Source organism: Pygocentrus nattereri, chromosome 17, assembly GCF_015220715.1.
Source record: "Pygocentrus nattereri isolate fPygNat1 chromosome 17, fPygNat1.pri, whole genome shotgun sequence".
Taxonomy (NCBI): domain Eukaryota; kingdom Metazoa; phylum Chordata; class Actinopteri; order Characiformes; family Serrasalmidae; genus Pygocentrus; species Pygocentrus nattereri.
Genome location: NC_051227.1, coordinates 21262007 through 21285474, shown reverse-complemented (window position 1 = coordinate 21285474; position 23468 = coordinate 21262007). Strand labels below are relative to the sequence as shown.

The 23468-nt window shown below is 37.2% G+C and overlaps 1 protein-coding gene across 3 annotated transcripts; it reads right to left on the bottom strand.

Moving 5' to 3' along the window:
• Positions 1-2300: 2300 nt before the first annotated feature.
• Positions 2301-20654, bottom strand: gucy2f (guanylate cyclase 2F, retinal). 3 transcript variants are annotated; one of them, XM_017707206.2, is made up of 19 exons: positions 20062-20654; positions 18846-19730; positions 16291-16592; positions 13716-14070; positions 11313-11397; positions 11097-11193; positions 10849-10983; positions 10687-10767; positions 10430-10606; positions 9004-9160; positions 8748-8897; positions 8286-8434; positions 7117-7280; positions 6677-6869; positions 6349-6523; positions 5796-5894; positions 5558-5652; positions 4820-4905; positions 2301-3324 (listed from the first exon to the last, which is right to left on the bottom strand). In XM_017707206.2, the coding sequence occupies exons 2-19, from the start codon at positions 19588-19590 to the stop codon at positions 3240-3242; spliced, it is 3330 nt and encodes a 1109-aa protein (XP_017562695.1). In that variant the 5' UTR covers positions 19591-19730; positions 20062-20654; the 3' UTR covers positions 2301-3239. The 3 variants fall into 3 exon arrangements, with proteins under 3 accessions (XP_017562695.1, XP_017562694.1, XP_017562697.1); XM_017707205.2 differs by having other exon boundaries at positions 18846-19661; XM_017707208.2 differs by having other exon boundaries at positions 18846-19661; positions 20497-20654.
• Between the last annotated feature and the right edge of the window lie 2814 nt (positions 20655-23468).

Genomic DNA, 23468 nt, shown 5'->3' with positions numbered 1-23468 from the left:
AGAAATGCTCCAAAATTGCTTAGAATATCTTCCAATTGACTTACATTGAAAGTAAAAAAACATTTTTACACTCTCCTGTGAATTAACTATTTTGAAGATACTTGTTTTTCTTTGAAAAGTACGGAGCGCCGCTGATGACATCCTGTATAAATAAAAATAAGGTGGGGCCATGCCTTATTAATGCGGCAAAGTCTATGGACTACATCAGTGTAGAGTGAACAAGAGATCTGAACCAATGCTCTTCATAAACATCAGTATCATCATATCTTGGTAGGGTGCAATGTCTTCACCACTATTGCATGCTATCCAGTCATCCCAGGCGTGTTGATCCCTATCTTTGAGGGGTCACATTCCTCTGGCGGCTGGAATTCAAATTCGAACAATGGGGGTATTCCTGTTCCCTGAGGGTGATAACGGTCATGTCTCACTGCTCCACCAACAGGGTCCCAGGACGTTCCACAGCATGAAGCCCATAAACCAAGTAACAACAGAATGAAATGACTTTAGAAAAGCAGGGATGTTGTTTTCACATGTTCATGTCTGGCTCAGTAAATGGGCCATTCAGATGGTGTCAGAGAATAGACTAAACACTGGAGGCCAGGGTGCTTATGGTGAGCATGGATAAGGAAATGCTTTATATTATACTTAATAAATAGAAGTAAATGTTAATAAAAGGATGCAAATTAGTCAAGAAGAAAGAAAACATATTTTGAAAGCGAAGAAGTGAAAGTGTATTGTTTTAGCAAGTCCTGATATTTAGAATTGTGATAAGCTTCAATGATCAACAGTGTTCAAAAGTCCAAAGCGCCACCTGCTGGTGTATTAAGACAAAAAAAGACACTATTTTGGCAAACAATGTATTTATTCCGTTTAACAGTATTTGCATCTGTACATTTCCACTGTAATGTTTTTATTTTCTCTAGCATTGTAATTGCTGCCTCCACAATACTGCGCTAAAGCGCTTTTCACAGCTATCATGAATCTGAATCTCTGGAATTTGGTTTTGTATTCTGCTTCTAGCAAAAGCTGCTCTTTATCTGTACATCAGTCAGTTAGTCCATACATGCAGTATTGGAACAAAACAGTCTTTACATTTATTATTTGTACTTTCCATTCAAACGTTTGTATGTACATGTCTGATAGACAAATACTAAAATATATTTGTTGCACTAGAATCTGTGAATGTTTTCACAGAAAATATGAGGCATCCACAGCTCAGGTTTTGGTGGAAGTGGTCTACAAATATATATGTTGCAGACATTTAATGTTATTCTGGTCTGTTTCTTACTATCTTTCCTTTAACCTTTGAATGAGTAAGAGATTTGTCTAGTGATTCCACAATTGCACAAGAGAGGTTTCGACTTTATCCCTCACAAATATCCGTATAAGATGGTTCAGAGGCAAAATGTGAACAGTTCTTCATGTCTCAGCTGGATGTAAAGAAAAAATGTGAAATATAAAAATGAGCAAAAGCCAAAATCAGCCAAAACATTTAATGCTAAACACTAATCACTCAACACTGTAACATTTTAAACTGCGCATGACATCATTTTCTCATTAGTGAAATATTTTATAGGTCTCTTCCCTGATAAAAAAAATGTACCACAACATTTTCATCTTTATATTTTGTTTAGTTCTCATAGTGTAACGTTAGCTCATACCAAACTGAGACAGATGGTGGCAGTGTAAATTTATCAGTGAAAAATATCACATATTTATTATCTGCATAACCAATCTAAGCTTTAGACATAAGGTTTATATATACTTTACAAACTCTTAGTGCTCTTGCAAACAGTAAAATTATATTTTGTTCATTTTATGAAAGAAAATAAGTTAACATGGCCTCTACAAAGAACAAACAGAGTTTGCTTTTAGTGCAGAATTTAACAACTTTTAGTGCCCAATTTTTATTTATTTGTTGAGTTTAACATATGGAAAAAAATAGAACTTAAAATATATAATGTACCATAGTTTTGGCACAGGCCATTTTGGCACATTTGACTTTTTTCAATATGTTAAATTCTACAAATAAACAAAGTGGGCATTAAAATGTGTGGAAGTGTGTTCTCTGTAGAAGATGTGTTAATTAATTTTCTTGTAAAAAAGATCTATTTGACCAGGGGCATCCAAACGTTTTGCATTTGACTACAGTGCTGTGTTCAGTCTTTTTTCAGTATGAATATATATATATATATACATATATATATATATATATATATATAGAGAGAGAGAGAGATAGATAGATAGATAGATAGATAGATAGATAGATAGATAGATAGATAGATAGATAGATAGATAGATAGATATACAGGGGAGTCAAAAGTCACAGAACACCATTTTATTTTATTTTCATTTTAATGCTGTCACAAGCCTCCGTGATACTGTGCTGAAGGTCGTGTTTGTTGCAGATTTTCTCAGCATACACTTGTACACTTGAATTAGTTTGAGATTACACCAGAGATAAAAGTCAATAATAAAATAAAAAATAAAATAAAATAAAATGGTGTCCTATGACTTTTGACTCACCTTGTGTATATATATATATATATATAAATATATATATATACAGGCATGAGCCATCTCTCTTGTTCTATACAATAAGATTAAACGCGTGGAACAGTTCAAAACCAGGGAAATCATATCACAAGCTGTTTAGTTAAATTTAGATAAATTACTGGGTTTGATAGCTGTTTTATTTTCAGGCTTCAGTTGTTGTGTAGTGCTTTAATTTAAAAGCCCAGATTCTCACATAGGTTCAAAAAGCTTTACGTTTGATCTTAGGAACAGATGTCCGCTTAATCTGATGACCTGATTATCATCTTTTTGGTTTGGGAAAAACAAAAAAAAACATATAGGTATGAACAAGCCAACAGAAAACACTTCAACACATATGACAGCAAAACCTCGATGACTGTGCAGCAAGCCTGAGCGATGAGCACAAAGCCACTCGGTGGCCAAAACAAAGGAAGAACGACTGTAGTCCGCGTCAAGTAGGAACACACTTTCTCTAATTACCTGTTCCTCCGCTCTCATTTCATTAGTGCACTACTGTTTCTGCTGTGCTGGTCAGAGGCAGATTAGACAGAAGACACTCAATCCTATTAAAGAAGTCTCATTAAGCTGCAGTGATCAGAGAGGGATACACACTCACACACGGCGTCCTCTGTGTCTCTCTTACTCAGCCTCTGTCATCCATCCTCCTCCTCCTACATCTATCCTTCCATCTTCCTCCTTCCTTTTCAGATTTTAGGCTTGTCCACCTGCCTGTTAGCCTTCCGGAAAATCGACTTGATCTCGTCCGTCACCATGTCCTGCCAGTTATCCCTGAAAACAAAGATTGGTGAAAAGAAGAAAGGAAAAGGAAAGAAATGTTAGTTTTAGGAGAAACTTTTTTTGGCTTTCTGTTCCTAACTGAAGTATTTGTGATGTACAGTGTAATTATACATGCACTAAACTATCAAAATGAAAGGTTCCTTAACAGTTCTTGGCTTGAATGAATAGTCTAAGAAGACATTCGACTGGTATAGAACTTTCATATTGAGCTCCTAAAAATACAGGTGTTAGAAAGGGTCCTTTGTGTGATGCCATAGAAGAGTCATTTTTGGTTCCTTGAAGTTTCGGTGAACTTTCGTAATTTTTTAAAAGTAGGAAGAAGCTCATAGAAAATGTACATGGAAATGGAAACAGCTTTAAATTGGCGTAGAACCTATTGAAGTCTGGAGAGGCCATGAGTTGTTGCTATAATTTTCTGGATTGTTAGCTTGAGATAGCAAGTTAATTATCTTGTGATCTCAAGATAATCTCTTTGTTATCTTGAGATCACAAGAAAATTAACTCTTTATCTCAAGATAACTTTATTATCTGAAATCACAAAATAATTAACTTGTGATCTTAAAATCACAATCCAGAAAATGATAATTACCTCGTGGCCTCTCTGGACTTCCATAAGAACCTCTATATGATGCGAAGGTTCTTCTGAGGAGCCAAGCTTGTATGGCTCAAAGTACCTTTTTGGAACATTTTTAAGTGTGAACCTTCACATAATGTAATGGCTCTATGAAGAGCCTTTAAATAAATAAAGAACTTTTTATATTATATGAAATCTCTTTGCACTTTTAAAATATTCTTCACACTCACAAAGCTCTTTCAACCATGATTCTTAAGGAAGCAAAAATGGTTGTTCTAAGGCATTGCTTGCTAAATTTTGCACCTATGCACCTCATTTACCAAAATGGAACCCTCTATTAAAAGGTTTTTTAGGAAGCTAAAAGTGGTTCTTTTACAGCATCACTCCAAAGATGTTGGCCCCTTTCATTTTAAGCCTGTACATTCAAAAGAAACCACATTACTGAAAAATTAGACAAATCACGAAGCAAACAAGCTGAAACACAAAAGCAAATGAATAGACAATGAGGCCAAATGAGTAGAAACACCATCACCCCACAACACTAATCAAGACATCCCTATCACATCACAACAGAATGCAGCGCTGCATGCAAGGTGCTACCTCCTTGCTTTTGACTCAGGGATTCAAGTCTTTTTCTCAGCTTTCTTTCTCTTGTAAGCAGCAATCTCTTCAGGACTCAAACCATGGTTGTCTCTGGTGCACAAATTATACGCCCCATTTGAGATGACATTTGAAGAAAAGTTTTCATTACGTTCCAGATACATTCATTCCCTCTAATTATAATAATAGAATTTGGATAAGTATAAATAATGCCTTATTTCATTATAATAGTATACAAATGAATAACACATAAATAACTTTCTCATAAATTCACTCTAATACTGATGTTAAGTGGATAAAGCATCATCTTACCCCGGTTTGATGTCAGGAGGCTTCGGCAAAGGCTTTGTAAAATTAGTTTTTCCAACAAGCCAGTATGTTTCCTCAATGCCTTTACCCTGAAATCATACATCAAACCTCAGCATTACAAAGAGATATATATCACTTTGGTAGTCCACTTAAATATCAGGACAGGGAGCTCTTGTAGGTCTATGTACAGCTTTTTTATCCCTTAAAATCTCAGGCTTATTACATACTAAGGCTTATCATTCAGCAACTACTAGGACTTCGTTGCAAACTGGCTGAGCTATTCGTACATTATAGAAGTGTGTAATGAAACTTTGGGCCCGCTGGTGGGCCCTGGCCATTTAAGGGGTTAACTGGGCAAATGCTAACACTTTTAATCCAATACATAACAGTTTAACAGTTTAATGCAGTTTTAAAGGGCCATATCATGATACTATTGTACATGTACTACATCTTTTTTTGTTACATAAACCTACACAAATGTCAAAGATGGAAAAAATAATGGAAAGAGAGAAAACAATTATGATGTAGGAGTGCTGGAAATGATATAATTGGCTCAAACTGGCCAAATTCTGCTAAAACTATTGCACTCACATGGTGCACACATAGCTGTTGCAATACAAAATTGCAAGACAGAGAAAATTAACATGACTTCAAACCACTAGCACTAAAAGATTACGCAGTTTGAGTGTCTTGTCATAGTATCTCATGTCACAACATTTGAACTGAATCAGTCGTCTGTACCTTCAGCTCTGTCTTTCCTCTAAGTTCGATCTTGTACCCATCATTTAAAGAGCAGAGAATCTTCACAGTGGTCATGTTCACATGAATTCTATAAGCTGCAAGAAAAGACACCAGATGCTCACAGTCAAATTATTTTTGGAGTGTGTCGGTACCGATACAGCATTTTAGTTTATATGCAAAGTGGAAAGACACATAGAGACAGAAAGAAAAGAATAGAATAAATGGTGGAGTAACTCACGCAGACCCGTAGATTCCATACGAGAGGCGGTGTTGACTGTATCACCAAAAAGGCAGTATCTAGGCATAGTTAGGCCCACTACTCCAGCAACACATGACCCTATCCAGAGACACTTTGGTTAAGTGTTTTGTGTAAACCTTGACAGGTGCTATATCCATGGACCATGCTATAAATCACATGTACACTCTCTGAGACTATGTGCAGTTAATTGAACAAGTAAATACAGTCTTGTGCACATTTATGTGTAATGTAATGTTGCTTGCACACGAATGGCATTTTTCCACTGCACACTCAAAAACAGAAGTGACTCAAAGAGGAAACAACAGTATTCGTTATTAGTTTGTTTTTTGTGTTATGTACCTGTTACCTGTTATGTAACTATGATTGACATCTTTATTGGTCATTTTATGGCATGCTAATTGGACCAATGGCCAGTAGAAAAAGCACAGTTCCAGGTTTCCAAAAGTTCCTGAATTTTGTGCAGTGGAAAGATATCCTAAGTGGAAATAACATGCTCACACGTAGTATACTGTAGCTAGCAGGTGCAGCTGACCTGAGTGAATGCCTATTCGTATCCTGACTGGAACCTCTGGCATGTGGCGCATTTGAAAGCTTCCCACAGAGCTAAGGATGTTCAAGGACATGTTGGCAATCTCAGCCGCATGCTTATTGCCATTTCTCTTTGGAAGCCCAGAGGCCACCATGTAGGCATCTCCAATGGTTTCCACCTACAATGGAAAACAAACATTTCCAAGATTGTCCATGGCTTTCAGTCATGTAGGTCATTTTTTTATCAGGTTGCTAACATGGACACAACATGAATTAACAGTTGCTATCAACATGGATTAATTGTTTGTGGGATCATAGGAGGGAAAGCTTACCTTGTATACATCGTGGTTACACAACACTGCATCAAACAATGTGTAGAGATCATTGAGCAGATCCACAACCTCGATGGGGTCACTGAGTGAGGAGATTGTGGTGAAACCCACGATGTCACTGAAGTAGATGGTGACCTCATCAAAGTACTCTGGCTCCACGGTGGCACCAGTTTTCAAAGCCTCAGCCACAGACCTGCAAAACATCAACCATGTTTAATAGTGTGACTGAATACATGAGAATTTCGAGTTCAGATGATATGTGCACACATATTTCAATATATGCATCTTGCAACTTTAACATCTTTGTTTCAATTCAGCATCAAAGTTCTGTTTAGACACAGATTACAGATACATTTAATTAAGCAATATATGACAAAGGTATATAGATATTTTCATCATAGCATAAGTAGGGCTTTCTTTTGTAAAGAAAAAAGCCTTACAGAGGCAACATTTCTGTCAGGAGTTTCTCCGTCCGCTGTTTCTCCACCTCCAGCTCCTCTGTCCTCTCTCTGATCAGATCCTCTAGGTTAGAGGAGTACTGCTCCAGCATACGCAGCATGGAGTCTATGATGTTGGTCTTCTTGCCCTTGTTTATAAGCTTGAACTGTGAAATGAGTGAAGTGAGACTTCAGAATAAAACTTACAACTGGCACACAGAAATCTGAAGATAATTCAGAAACATAATATTGTGTATCATGATTGGTTATCTATATCGCTGTTGTTGGACAAAAACCTCGTATCTCCATTGTTGTCGTTTTCTAGTTTTTTACGTAATTTGAAAATACCTTTTGTCCTTTATATTGTGTCAAATTTTCATGGCGGATGGGCCAAAAGAAACGGCCCAAAATTGCTTAGGAATATGTCTGGTTCCATTGACTTACATTAAGGTAAAGTAAGTTTTTCCCTTCTCCTGTATAGTTACCATTTTGGAGATGTGAGGTTTTGATCCGACAACAGCGATATGTCACCTAACAAAATATCACCTTCTTGCTCTTATTTATGAGCTTGAACTGTCACATTAGTGAGACAGAAAAATGAGACGTAGAGATACCTAAGGTATTATGAGACCTAGAGATATGTTGAAAGCATATTTTTAATTTTTAGCCACTGTCATCAAGGCCTCATAGCTATTTTTTTCTTTCTAGCTTCCTTTTCCTTCTTGCATCAGTTAAAAATACTAGCTGGGTTTTATATATATTAACTTGCATTAAAAGTTACTTAAAAATGGTAAAAAAAATCAAATTTTCACAGGGAAAGCTGGTACAAATGGACTAGTACGGTTAGGCCCTCCCTGAGCAGAAGCTGATTATTCTGGAGTTTTGTGATTCCTAGAAAAAAAAAACAAAAAAAAAAACACTGCATGTGCTTTCCTCCAAAGCCAGCCATGCATCATCATCTACCTGCTAAGGGACACAGCACCTCAGCTGTCTATGTAACCTGGCAGCTGCCCAAATTGGATGGTAAATCTTTTATGCTCCCAAGTGCAGCCAATTGCACTCTTGTGAACCCAGACAATAGAAAATGTATGGAACCACTAGGACTTGGGACGTTCACCTCTAGATGCAATTAGTGTCTGAAATTGCTTAGTGTGATGTTGTTCAATCATAACCTGATCGAATATCTCATCGAACAAAGGCCTTCTGTCAGGCTGTTCACTCCAGCACTGCTTCATCAGCTGGATGCACTCTAGTGGAGCTTGGTCGGGAGCTACCGTAGGTCTGCACATGGGGGGAGGCTTCTTCACCTTCCGAATTATTTCTGTAGGTAGAATACAATGGCATTATGGTTAAAAAAACAGGCCTGAGATTTTTTAACACTCAAAAGAAAGTAAGCTGCTGTGCACCTTTTGACTATGTAAGTTCTATTGCATAATGCATTCTCAAAAACCAAGGTATGGTCAATTAATAAAAGGCAAGAAACCCTCTGTTAAACCAACCCGTTAAACCAACCTGATAACTATTTTCTTCTATTACTTTCACTTTAACTGACATTATTTTGAAAAATGGTCATTTTGAAGGACACTCATTTGATCAATTAGCTGAACATGTTCTGGTCATTGTCTGTCACTAACCTTCAGGAGACAATCCAAGCATGCAGTATGGAGGTCCACGAACAACCACCTCTTGGAGTATGATGGAAAAGCTATACACATCACCTTTATATGTCCCTCTTCTTGAGTTCTCAGGGTCTCTGAGAAGTTCAGGAGCTGTCCAAAATAAATCTGAGGAACAAGGGCCACCCTGAATTTAGTTCAGACTTTATAATGCCATGTGGCAGTTTATGCAAATGTAACTTTAAAAGGAAACATACACAGATCACATCCATACCTTCTGGAGGAAACTCTTGCCTTGGAGCTTTCTGGGAGTCAAGAAGCTCATTAAATCCATAATCTGTTATTTTTAGGACAAATCGTCCATCCACCACGCAGTTCCGTGACTTTAGTCGTCCATGAGGGAATTCTCGGTGGTGAAGGTATTTCATTCCCTGTTTGGCAAAAGACAACAAGGTTACATTAAGTTAGCAGTGAACACTACATGTGTTATACACAGTACTGCGCAAGTGAGGAACAACTGTTCATTCCTTTAACGTTCAGGCAGAATAGTTTTTAAGTACAGGATGTTGCTTCAGGAGATATTTCTGAGGAGATTATATGGAACATCCACTTTAATTAGGAAGGGAAAAGTCAAAAACAATAACTGTAGTTCAACAACTCTGTGCAAGACCTGGTAGACCACCAAACCTGTCACCATCATGTAAACAGCACTTAAAGCTTTCATCTTTGAGACAGGGCAGAAAGTCTACCTCCAATTTTTGCTTCAGAACTAAAACATCCACAGGACTTTCTGTACATCCTTCCACCATGAGAAGACAACTCAACACTATGAGTCTGAAGGGATGTGTAAGTGTTAAAAAGGCCTTAGAGAGAAAATGAAATAGATAAAAAAGAAACAAAAAATTCAAACATATCAAAAAAAGAAGATGCTGCTGTTCTCAGAACAATGGACTGACCACCCCAGAGTCCAGAAATCAGCATCACTGAATGTGTATAGTACTACTCGGATCAGAAGGAGCAGACAATGCAATGTTGGAGGTGTGGAAAGAAATCCCTGCACATATCTTTAAAAAACTAAAAGCATGTCTCCTAAAAAGAAAGGAAGCTGCAAATAAGGCAAAGAGTGAGACACACTAAATACTGAAATTTTGTAGGATTTTGTTGTTGAGGCTTCTGTGTAATTCTCTGTTAAAAATGTTTTCTGCTTTTTTCCTGATGCAAAAATTGAATACCCTGTACTTAACGGCTAGCTTGACTGGAGATTAAATAACATTTCCACACTACTGTACATATTTAATCTACCTATAATAAAACTGAATTGTTTACAGTGACATTTGGTGAAAAGAAACTCTGGATTTCTATGATAAAAACTAATCTCAACCTCACATAAGCTCCTATAAATTCCATGGCAAATTTTGGGGTACACTTGCTCTGATGAGATGCTTAGAGTAAATATAGTGTTGCTGTCATATCAATACTTTACAACTCTATTTTGTTTGTTTATTTGTTTATCTCTTAGTTTATTAAACAATTTGAAAACTCCAGCTGGCCAATACAATGCTTGAACATGTTATGATAACTCGACAAACAGAAATGGCCCAAAACTACCAATAATCCCAAATCATTAACATGCATTAAAGTAACAAAACACTGTAAGTTTTGCACATGTGAGGTTCTGTCATGACAGTGATGTCACTCACCTTGATGAGGTCCAGAACCAAAGAAGACTTAAACATCCAGTCCAGTTTTACATCTTCATTGCGCAGTAGGTCTTGTAGGCTCCCTCTTGAGCAGTGTTCAGTGACCACAGCAAATACATCACAATCACAGAAGAACCCCAGGAACAGGTTAACATTCTCATTCCGGAGATCCTTCATCTGAAGAAGAAAGAAAAATAGTCAAAAAACTCCAAAAATAAGTTAAGATTTAGATTTAACGATTCATTTTTGGCAGATACCTTTGTAAATATTTTGGTGGTGCTCTGCTTAACCTCCTTGAATTGGCCCTCTTCAAACTTCTTCAGCCACACCCAGTCACCCTGCGGAGAAAGAAAAAAAATATATTTTTCTGAATGTTTAATGAAGATCTAGTTTGAGAGACCAAAGAAGAAGGATCCTACCTCATAGACAGCCACATTAGAGTTCTCATACGTTGCTGTTGCCAGACTGTTTATGGACTGAGAGCGATCTCCTGATCTGGTGCTCTTCTCATCCACAACACTTTTGGAGTCGCTGAGTTCTTCCAGGGTGATTTTCTAATACAGCAAAGCTGAAAGTTAAGTCAAGAACGCTCGCACAGAACAGATACTTTAAAATGTGTTACATTTTAAATGTAATCAAGAAAAACAGCCTAAAGAAGCAAATATACCCGTTTGCTTAGCTGGGGATTGATGAAAGTAAGATCTTCTAAAGTAAGCAAGATCCGATTGGGTCCTTTTACAAACTGGATCTGTTGGATTCGCCTCCTATAAAAAGGACACAAAGGTAGATCATAGACAGTGACTTTCAGTAAATAGTGATTCTAAAAAAATAAAGATTTTTTTATGGATCGATGGGAATAAGGTGTGCTGTAGTTAGAGCTTACCTTATAAACAGACTTAACATGATGGCACCAACAGTGAAAACGAAGACAACCACAAACACTATGATGACATAGATGATTTCCACACCTAAGATACAAAAAATAATCAGTAAATCCTTTGCATTCACCAATAATACATCAGTTTATGTTGTCTAGAGTGCAATGGAAAGTTCCTTAAAAGATACTACTACAGCGCTGCTTCTACAGGGCAGCAATGAACTATGTAAGTTAAGATGGTGACATCAACCTTCTGAGCCTTTAAGTCTATACACTGTCAGAAAAGACCCCTAATGTTCAAGCAAATGTAAATGTACATCTAAAGGTACATAAATGGTCCTTAGGATCTAATCAGGTTCCTTAAGTGAGTTTTAAAAGGTATAGACTATTCAGTTTCTCAGAAGCAATGTGCACATCTGCAATATTTTAAAAGAGAAATATAACATAAAAAGCCTGAGGTCTTGACAGGGTATAACAACCTGTCAGCACAACCTAAATTAATAAAAAATATATATTATGAATGAAAATCAGATTGGAATGCTGATTCCGTGAATTGGAATGCTGATTCCTGAATCGTTCACACTAATTTTCTAGTTATTCAGTGATTGATTGCTGTCTGGAGCATTACTGATAGATGTGTTAGTGCATAGTGAATAACTTGTTTCAGAGCATGTTGTAGTTATACAATCATATAAAGTCAAGTCATTTAAAATCGCTCTTTCTGTGTGTGTTGTGGGTGTATTCCTGTCCCTAACCACAAAACAAATTATTACTGATTTTGTTAAAATTGTCTTTGTCCTTTATCTTTGACCTTGTTAAAATTGTCACTAATCTGGAAAAAGTTCATTTGAATCCTTTGTTTTTGTGATATGAGGAAAATGCACACATATAATATACACATATTAACCAATTCATCCTACAGCAGTTTAGCTCTGCCCATTCACACTGAACTTATGAGAAGTATTTCAGCTCAGGAGACACAATATAGGGCAACCAATCAGAACAGAGCTCATTAATGTATATCAATATTTAAAGCTCAGTAACAAAATCAGTCTGTTTACTTCTAAGGGATAAAGAGAGATTAAAAAATAGTCATGTAAAAATCAATAATGACTGTTAATAATGAATGTTTTTCAGTAAGTTAACCCATATTAACCCACAGGGCAGTCATGGGCTGGAGGTTAGGGAACTAGCCCTGTGACCAGAAGGTTGCTGGTTTGATCCCCTCAGCTGACAGACCATGACTGAAGTATCTTTGAGCAAGGCACCTAACCCCCAGGTGCTGTGGATAGGGCTACCTACTGCTCAGGGCAAGTGTTCACTGCCCCCTAGTGTGCATGTATGTGGGTGTTTCACTGCATGGATGGGTTAAATGCAGAGGTCTAATTTCACAGTTGGAATAATATTTATAATTAACATTATTAGACGTCACTGGGGGAAAAACCAAGAAACGTCTTATATAGGTTACTTAACTATTACTTAAGAACCCATATAATACACATCATTATCGTTGCATGCCCCACAGTCCAAAGACATGCAGTCAGGCCAATTGGACATGCTAAATTGCCCCTAGGTGTGAGTGACTGTCTGTGTCTGTCTGTCTGCCCTGCGATGGACTGGCGACCTGTCCAGGGTGTATCCTGCCTTCCGCCCGAAGACTGCTGGGATAGGCCCAAGCCCCCCCCCGCGACCCTGACGGAGAAGCGGCTTAGAAAATGGATGGATGGATGGATGGATCGTTGCATGCAGTGGAACACAGTTATGTTCTCTAACTAAAGGTACTGAACAGCGACAGAATTTCTACCCAAAGCTTTTAACATGGCACAGAACAGCATCTAGTTTTGGCTTAACAACATGGATAAAAGCAGTACATAAACATCACATCCTTGGCTTGTGAATGTTCAACAAAATACGCTTGAGGTATTGACTATTCTGTGCTTTAGTAACAATTGCAAAGACAGAGTGATGAAATGAAATGTGTTACTACCAACAGGATTCAAACAAGTGCAGAATGGTAAATATTCTGAGATTAGCTAAAAAGTTACGTGTGAGTCATATTTTTCTTGGTCTTTATCAGGTCTTTATCAATAAAAATACACCACAGCTGGAAAACTGTCACTATATTAATAGTATTTTCATTAAAAAGAAATTTTGCAGTTTCACAGTGCTCTTTTTGAGCTGATTAGACATAATTCTTTCACTTTACATTTCAAAGATTTTTTTCAATACAAAAGACTGAAACTCTAAGGAGTAAAAAAAAATGTTTTTGATGAAAAACTTTAAACACTTTACGTTCCTTTTTAAGGCTTTATTCCTTTAAGCACTCGCAGGATTTATCATCCACTCTCCATACATCACCAAAGACCAAGCTGAGAGCTGTTAAACTGTAAAACTGCACATTCTCAGTACCTCCGGTGCAGATGGCGTTGGGATCGAACCAGCAGCTGGAGTCAGCAGAGGGAGGGGAACCCCCTGGATAGTGAATGGACTTGCCAGCGAAGCGAACAACATCTGAGCCCAGATCCACCAGATAGCAGAGGTACAGGTGCGTCCCCCAGCCATCTGAGTCCAGAATCACAAAGTCTGTCTGCCCATCACCTTGGCGGTCTATCTTGATGTTCTGGTTGAAGCCGGTAAATGTTGTGTTACGGGTGTAGAGGGCCAGATTGGTTCCTGAGAGCCACTGGCCAGCTCTCCTGGCGTTGTTTATAGCTTTGGCAATGAGGTACAGTCCGTTGTAGATTGTGCCAAAAAGAGGAGAAACCTGAAATGAAACAGCAAAGAAATACTATGAGGAAATATAATAATGACGCAGCTTCATTGATTTCAGACATTTGATGAAGTTAAACAGAAATATGTAAATTCCAGTGAACTGTTTTAAGAGGTTTCAACAAGGTTTCAACTTATTTTATCTGCAGAGAAACATCAGGTAACTAATAACTGGTTTGATAAATGCAATGATACATGATACATGTCTGATGCTTCTAAGGATTAGAACCTCCCTTCACTGCATGGTGTTGATGTATCTTACTTTCATTTCATATCATTTCATTTTTGCCTGACATCAATATAAATGTCCTTCAGATTCCTCCTATTTGTTTGGCTTATTATAATTAAATATTTGCATTATCATTGTAAAATATTTGCATTGTCTGAATATTTCCTGATGATTGGGTTAAAAAGATCCAAAATTATTGGGAATAAATTATTGTTAACTTAGTTCAACAAGCTTATCTTAGACAACTTAAATTAATTAGGTTAATACTAAGCTTAATAACTGAGTCAGTGAGTTTCCCTACAATGAACTGTTTCACATCAACCCACTCTGGATGACTTTGCATATCAAGGACTGAATTGTATATAAATTTAAAAAATTGGTGGAATTCCTCTTAGGTAATTCTGGTAGATCTGTCAAACACTTGACATTTGAATCATGTACGGCATTCAAATGACATTTTTTAGTCTTTTACATTACAATTTTACAGTGAATCATACTTTAGTTCAAGCCTGTGATTTTAATGATGGGGAAGTTTTGCATGTTAGCTATCATTTAGCTTGCTAGTTAGCTGAACAGCCTAGTTTTAGTTAAGAAAATAAGTTGTCAGCCCCATGGTTTAAACGAAAACAGGTTCTTACTTAATCAGTACACTTGGTGGTCCAATTATCCCATTTCAGATTTTTCATAATGGAGTGCAGCAATAGAGTTCAGTTGTTGTCAGGTGGTCATAGGTGTAGTATGTCGTGGATTTTACAGTGGCTTCGAATGCAGCTCAATCTATCAGATTCTGGAACTGTCCAATTTATAATCTAGATTTTTATATTACCATTTTGAAGAATGGGTTTTGTTCCAACAGCAATACTTGTGCAACTACTTTAAGAAATAAACTAAATTTAACATGTGGGAAATGTATTTTTTTATAAATGAAACTGGTTTAAGTAATCATAGTCATTGTAAGACAACAGCATGTGACAACAGAACTGCAATATATAATGCATACAAAGAGAATAAATGCCATCTTCACAACCTTTTTCACATTGTAAGCTCATATTTTCATCAATAAAATCATTTCCATAGTTGCTAACCTTGGCACTGATAAAGGGGTGGACAGCTTTAGCTTACTTGAAACAATTATTTACAACAAGGATCCAGCAGTCAGGAAATACGAGACATACTGGCACTCAATCAACAAGTATGTCAAATGATGATGATCAGAATTGTCCAGACTGTGATGTTTTCTGTGGTTCTTTATGGATGTGAAGGCTGGACAGTTAAAGCAAGACAGGAAAAATTCTAATGCCTTTGAACTCTGGACTTTGAGTACCTTGAACAGCAAAAACACAAGTAAATTGATTCTTGACCAAATCATGCCTCACCTCTCGCTCATATTATAAGATGAACAAATTAATTGGAAAAGATGATGATGCTTGGAGCAGAGGATGATCAGCAACAAGACAGATGGAGACAGTCAGAGGAATCATAAATCAGCCATTCATAAGCCTGAAGGCCCAAACAGAAAACGAGATGCTCTGGAGCATCACTGTCCATATAGACAAGAGTCAGAATTGAGTTGATGCCAGTTAAAAAGGAAATTAGCCATTTTAATACATTTCAATATGTTTAAAAAAATTCCACGTCAACTACAGACCTTGAATCCAGTTTTTGTTCCTAGATTTTGAATCACTGGCAGTTTGTAACCATTGGTAGTATCAACATGGCACAATTTATAGAAAATAATGAACAAATAGACAAATAAATATATTTGCAATGCATAGAATGGGACCTGGAGCTCTGTCCTATGGTCTATGGCATTGGTTTACACCTATTGTACTCCAGGCAATGCAGATGACAATCCCACTCTTGCAGGCTATGACAAAGGCTTAAATTATTTATATTTAAAGTAATTTTGTTGTTCTACATACGGACTTTACATCATATCCAGGTTAAAATGTGAAAATAGCTCAGCAGCCTCTGCTGATTCCTCACCTGCTCTGGACCGTATGACACGCTCAGCTCTTCCTGTCGTTTGGCCATGTTGAAGGCCTGGTTGAAGGACATCAGGTCAGAAGCCACAGTGACGGTCAGCACGGCGTCATATGCTTTGCGCAGCTTGGTGTTATTGAGCATTGTGAAGTAGGCAGTGTCAGTGTAGGGCAGGCTGTACAGCAGAGTATCATAAGGTATGAAGACATAACGTCCGTTGGTTAGGCCCATGTCGTAGGCCTTCAGCAGGAAGTTCATCTGCTGCTCCCCACCAATCAGCACCGAGTGCATGCACATGATAATGACTGCAAGACACAAACAGAGTAGAGCCAAACTTTACTATAGTAAATCATTTATGGAACAATTTATCAGAAGACAAAGTGGTGCTCTTGAAGTCTTCTTGTTTTTCAGGCAAATTATTCTGAACATATTTGTAAATTAGGAATGGTACAATGTTAACTACTGTAGACTGTTAGAATGCAAAACACATGACAATAATCATGAGACATGATGACAGCCAAAAAATTTTAATTCCATTGAGCAGATAAAGAGAAAATCATACATGTGTTGTTCTTTGAACCCTATTGTTTACAGGATGGACAGTGACTTCAAATTTCTAATTTCACCTATAGTATAGAAAAAAGGATGCTTTCAGTGGAGACTTTGTTACTTTTACTGGAGAAACTTTGGTCTTGCTTGACAGCATGATATCAGTGTTCAGGTTGAGACACTCCAAGTGAATGGGGGAATTTTTAAATATCACAATTAATCTTTGCCAGTTTAGTATTGATATTTACACAAGTACTGTAAGTAAAATAGATATGAAAATGAGATCTTTGAATAATTTTAGATGTTAATTTTACTTGAAGATGCACTCCAGAGAAATGACTTTACTGAACAGAACTGCTGAGAACTTATTTTTATTGTTTAATTAAGAAAATTCTATGTACTGTTAGTATTCAATTTTGCGGCTCATCATCTAGCGCCAAATCCAGCTATGAGCAATATATTTAAAAATCCTTCTATCACAGACCTCAGAATGTTTACAAATAAACATGAATGAAAATGATTTGGTTGTGAATGTACAGAAAAGTTGATTTTCAGAGAAACAAGTAAGAATCAGACTGCACCACACAGTGAGATCTCAGAAAATATGCTGCTGTTATTTCAAATGAAATGGACATATTTGGATGTCCTACTTAGATTCCATAGGAAACCAGCTTTTCAGTAATACACTACAGAACATGGTACACAAAGAGTGGGTGGAGCTGAGCCTTTAACTTTTGGAAAACACTTTTAGACTGCAATGTTGACAAAACACGCTATCGACAAGTTGACAAAACATGCTAAAATAAAAAAAATTTGAGTTATGATATTTTTAAGATTGAGAAAAGACATATTATAGATTATATCATTTATCCAAAAATATTTTCTGGAAGTCTTTGAATGCCTTTTATTACAAAGGTATTCTATTATTCTGCTAAACTATAACGTCAAAAATGATATATATATATATATATATATATATATATATATATATATATATATATATATATATATATATATATATATAATACAATTAAAATGAATGATAGGATTTTATACAACTAGCCTCAATAAATTATTGTTTCTTTGCAGAGTGTGTCGGCTACAGGATAAAAGTCTAGTACATTTACTGAATTGGTGCTGCAGCTGCATAAGATGCATGGGCATCATGAGCAGCAAGTGCTTCACAAACATTTAAAAGAGCTTCCTCAAATATGCATCAGGATTATGTGCACATCCTCCAGGCTGTCCTGAGATGTTTCTACAAGATGGCTGATAAAGATTAGGTCTACAACTCAGGGTTTCCTTCTTTCAGCCCCTGTATGTCCACCTATTCACTTTAGCCCCACCCATTTACACTGAAGCTGGTAGGAGTGTTTCAGCTTAGATATCCTGATGAGCCAGATGAGGCACAAGACAGCTCAGCCAATCGGAGTATAGATAATTTGCAATCAACTGTATGCAAACGTTTGGTCAAATGGCATGTAAAAGTAAGTAGAAGCCTTGTACAGAGGACACACTTCTGCACATTGTGCTGCACAATTATTGTTATTTGCTGAATTTACCACGCTGGAAAAATATATATGAAATCAAGGCCTGTGCAAAAGTTAGGGCACATTTTATATTTTAGGTTTTTTTCAATATGTCAAACTCAAGCAAATGAAATAAAATTGTGCACTACAATTAGCAGACAATTACTTAGAATATCAATAAATCATAATTTGTCCAGTGGTGTCCAAACTGCAGTTGACTGTATACCATCCTTAAAGGCACAGCAAAAAACAACATGTTTGATCATGTGATGTACAGATGTTGGAAAATGGTTATGTAAGAATGATTTATGTTTCTGGTAAATAAAACTTGTTCAAAATGGATCTCAGGGAGAAAAAAAAACTTTATGTAGGATGTTAATTATTTTCTCATTCTCATCTCTTTTTACCACTATGAAGGTAACCAAAGTAATGAATGTGGGCTGCCGGCCTGCATAAATGAGCTGCACGATTGTGCTTTACCTTTTATTGCCCCTGCATTCTGGACAGCCCTCAGTGTGTTCTCCAGCTCAGTGTCGTTGTTGCCAACAGATGCAACAATGCTTATGGGAAGCCCCTGGCTCCTCAGAGAACTGGCCACTTTGTTAGCAGTGTCAATCCACATATCCTCATTAGAGGACACAATGCCAATGTTAGCCCATCTGAAATGCCGCAGCACAGTGAAGAGAACCCGTGCTGGTGATGGCAGTGTCCGTGCGAAAGTGGGGTAGTTTTCAGTTCGATCCAGCTCATAGTTGATGCAAGCCCATGAAAAGATGGCTTTATCCCAGTTCTTGGCCAGGAGGGTCGCTGCGTTGCAGTATCCTGGGTTTGTAGGTCCCACAAAACCATCAGCTGATTTTTCATAATATACAAATGTGGTCAGTGCTTTTGACGTTTCACACGGCTCCTGGAGCACCACAAAGTCCAGTTTACAGCCCAAGTCCAAACTGAAGTCCTCGTTTATCCTATTAATGGCTAATTTTGATGCGACTACAGGGAGTGCTTTGGAGAAGACAGGGTCACAGTTCCAAGGCCCCACCACTCCAACTTTAAATATTAGGCATTGCACACAGCAGGGGAATGTCAGCACCCCAAGAATGATCCATAGAGTTAAATTGTAGAATGGCAGTGTGGAAAGGCTGTGTTTGCTCCTCAGGATGGGACAACAGGGGTAACTGGATAACTCCCATAGTGCACCTCCGAAATGGAGAGGAAACTGTTGCATCGTCCACTTTTAGTGTCCGTTATCATACATGGAGTTTACACAGTAGTCTCTGATGCCAGGTTATAGTACATCTGAAAGAGAAACAGTTTTACTGCCACGCAATCCCTTCAAAAAGTTTGACGCTTTGCAGATTGGCTTCCCTACAAACAAACAAACAAAGATTTTTACAATTTTTTAATTCTCAGGTCAAACACCTGGCTTAACAGGAGAAAGATAGAATTTGAAAAAAACAAAGAAACAAACAAACAAGTTTTTATACCTACTTTTATTCAGGTAACCCAGTTTACATACTATTGTTTTTAAAAATAAAAATACTATTTGTAACTATTAAATAATCAATTAACAAATAAATATTTTTACCTAGCATAACTTTAACATTAATTCAGTTTCCAAACTGGCTTACCTATAGAAAAATAGTATTTGTACCTAATTAATCAATAAATAAATGAATAAATAAATATTTTTACTTACCGTTATTTAGCTGCTGTTTGAAAGTCCAATCCTGCGATCAGATCAATTTTCCTTTAGTATCTGCAGCATTTTAAGGATGGGGCTAAGTTTAGGGGACCATTCCTCCAGTATTTTTCAGTCTATTCAGTCTTTTTTTTTCAGAACATCAATCAGGTTTCAGTGAAAGCAGCCCCTCAGCTCTCTATCATCCTTTTGTAGGACTAGTTGATGCAGTGGTACGATGTTGCAGCAACTCAGTAGAGAAGCAACTTCAGCACCCTGGAGAGCTCCTGCCGTGCTCTTAGTAACACCGTTCATACACACTCATTTTCACTACCGTATTCATGTCTGACACTCTGGCTGTCAGACTGTGGCTTCGTCTATAGCTGCATTGACATAGATTCCTCACTATTACATGTATACCATTAATGGACTTTAACAGCTCTTTAACGTTACCTTAATCTTGACTTATCTTCAGTTCCTTTGTCCTCAGCGAGTTGCAGAATGTTGTATAAGTGCATTTTCTTGAGAAATCAGTGAAAAGTTGGTTAATAACAGTCTAAATCTTTCATGTCCATTCAAACAAAGTCTTTTCAAAGTGACCCTTGGCTGAGACCATGAGCCCTGGATCTAATCCACAGAGGCGCAGCTTAAGAGGATTGCGGACGAAACCCACATTGACGCCTCAGATGTTTCCTTAGCGGTGGAGAAAAGAATCCATTCATTTGAATCTCCATCATATTTTAAAATTTGATTTCTTTAAACTGTAAAAGGTCCTTCATGTTAACACATCTCATTTACAAAGACACCATCCTCTGAAAGGCTCTTTAGGGGAACCAAAAGGGGTTCTTGTATGACATCTTGCAACGAACCCTTTCTGGCTCCTATATTTTTGTACTTACAATCTTTACATTATTTGTAAGTTCATTCCACCTTACAAAGGCTGATCACACTCACGCATCTCATTTACAAACAGTTCTCTAAAGAAAAAATTGCTTCTTCTATGGCACCAAGCAAAGAACTCTTCTTAGAGTGTGCACACTGTTAGAAATGAACGTTTCTGTGCAGGTACATTTCTCATTCATCAAGGTACAAACAATGTAAATCTTCCCTCAAAGGAACAACAGTGGTTTTAAGGTCCAACTCTGTACCTTAAATATTTTTTACCAATAGAAAAGTATGTATTTATATCTTCATATCTTCATAACCTAAAACACATTCATAACCTAATGCTTCAAAGCAGAACAATGAAATAAAAAGCCTGGAGATGAGACAGGGTGTGTGGAGTCAATACAACTTAGAAAATATAATTTCAATAGATAATGGTACAATTATGTTCCCAGACGGAGATGTAGTGTGAGAAAAGGGGTACTGCCCCAGTGGCAATTACATACCTTCTTTTCTGAGAGTGCATCTGTACAGAACTGTATTGTTTAGACAGACCACATACCAATGTTTTCAACCTGTTTTCTTTTTTCCCTGAACTGGCACTTTCTTGTTAACCAGGATTTATAAAAAAATGATGCTTAATGTTCATTCACTTCAAGTCCATTTAGCAGAACACATAAAAAACTGGGCACTACCCTGAAGTGCTCCGTGACGACAGCATGAACGCAGTGGAGCAGAGGGCAGTAATTGGCCTTCTGCTTTGGTGATAGCCCCAACAGTTCAATTGAATTAGTGCAATCTTGTTTTGGGAATAATTAAAGTTAACAAGGCCCACTCTCTGGAACAATCCCCGGAGCTCTCCTATATTTGCGTGCGTCAGTTAAATGCCGCTGAATTGAGTAGGCTGGTCTCCGAGCTCATTTAAACAGAGAAGACGAGCAGACATTGCCATTAACATCCTACAGCACTGGTTTCTAGGCAGGGAGTACAATGATATAATATTGGGTGATATAACATAGAGTTTATTGTTATTATTGGAAAAAAAGTTTATTATTATTGGAAGATGGAATTACATTTTAAGATTTAAATAGATTTTTACCCGTTTCATTTAAGAACACAGTTATTCTTCTACAAATTTGCTGCTGTCACAAATACCATTTTGATATTCATTTTTTTCTACATCATTTGAACACAGCACAGCTGGCCTTTATATTGTGTAAACACTTAACGATAAATGGACCAATAAAAGTGGCCCAAATGTATTTGGAATAAAAATATGAAAGATTCAAGGTTTTGTCGGGACAGCAATGATGCCATTAATGACTGCACAACATGCTACATAACATTACTGTTACCCAAATGTGTATTATTAGTGATTGAGCATATGAACCACTTAACAAAAACCTCAGCAACTACCTAAGACACCATCGCAACCACCTAATAACACCTTAGCAACCACCTGGGATAACATACCAACTGCATAGCCCCACACTAGCAACCGCCTGGTATTTCATGATTGTGGAATAAGCAACGCTACTGTTATCCTAATTTTCTTCTTTTATATACTTATAAAATATACTTTTGTATATTTGTGCATATTCACTGTAAATGTCATACAGTCTTAAAAATACAGGTACCAAAGCATCATTTCAAGTGACAAGACAAGCCCCTTTTGGTTCCTCAAGGAACCTTTCAATTAAGTAGTTTCAGCTCAGAATTTTAAAGTGCATCTTACTAAACAAACCTTTTTGTAGGAGTGTAGGAGAACTTAGGCTTTGTGGTATTCTCAGATACAGATACTGAAATAGTTAGTATTCTCAGATACAGATACTGAAATACTGACATTTCATGCCTTCTAGCAGGCCTGTTGTATCACAGGGAAAAGCGTGTAAGTAGTATTTTGTGTGCCTGAGAGTGATGAGTGGACTGTGTGTGTGTGGGAGTGAAGCAGGGAGAGATATGGTTCCTCCTTCGTGTTGACCCATATCCAATAAGCCTCTGAGCCTCTTAAACGTTGTACTTTCACAGCTCTGTCCTGCAACCAGAAATAGGGGCAGAGAAGTGCGCACTCAGCACCCGTGAATCAAAGCACACCAGGACGCCATTACAGCTGCATGTGGTCTTCACGTTCAGTTTCAGCTTCCTAGACAAAAAAAAGATCTAGCATTTAGTTGTTTATGTTTTTGTATTACTAATGACTGTTTAATTCAAATTCAACATTAAAGAATAGCCAGCAGAATATTACAGCATGCTTCAAGGACCTTACAATTTCTTTCTCACTTTCAGTGTTTCTTGATTAGATTGTATGACAGCTACTGTTTCAGAGCTATTGTGCCATCTAGTGGATTCAAAATTTCTTTACAATTTGCCTCAAAATAATGCTGCCCAAAAGGGGTTCTTTGGAGTGATTCCATCCTACATGGGTCTTGAAAAAAACATTTTTATAAATGAGATGTGTGAGTGTGAAAAAAAAACATTTTAAAGTTTAAAGAATCTCCACAGAATGCAGAATGTATAACTCCATTACCAAAAAAGTTGGG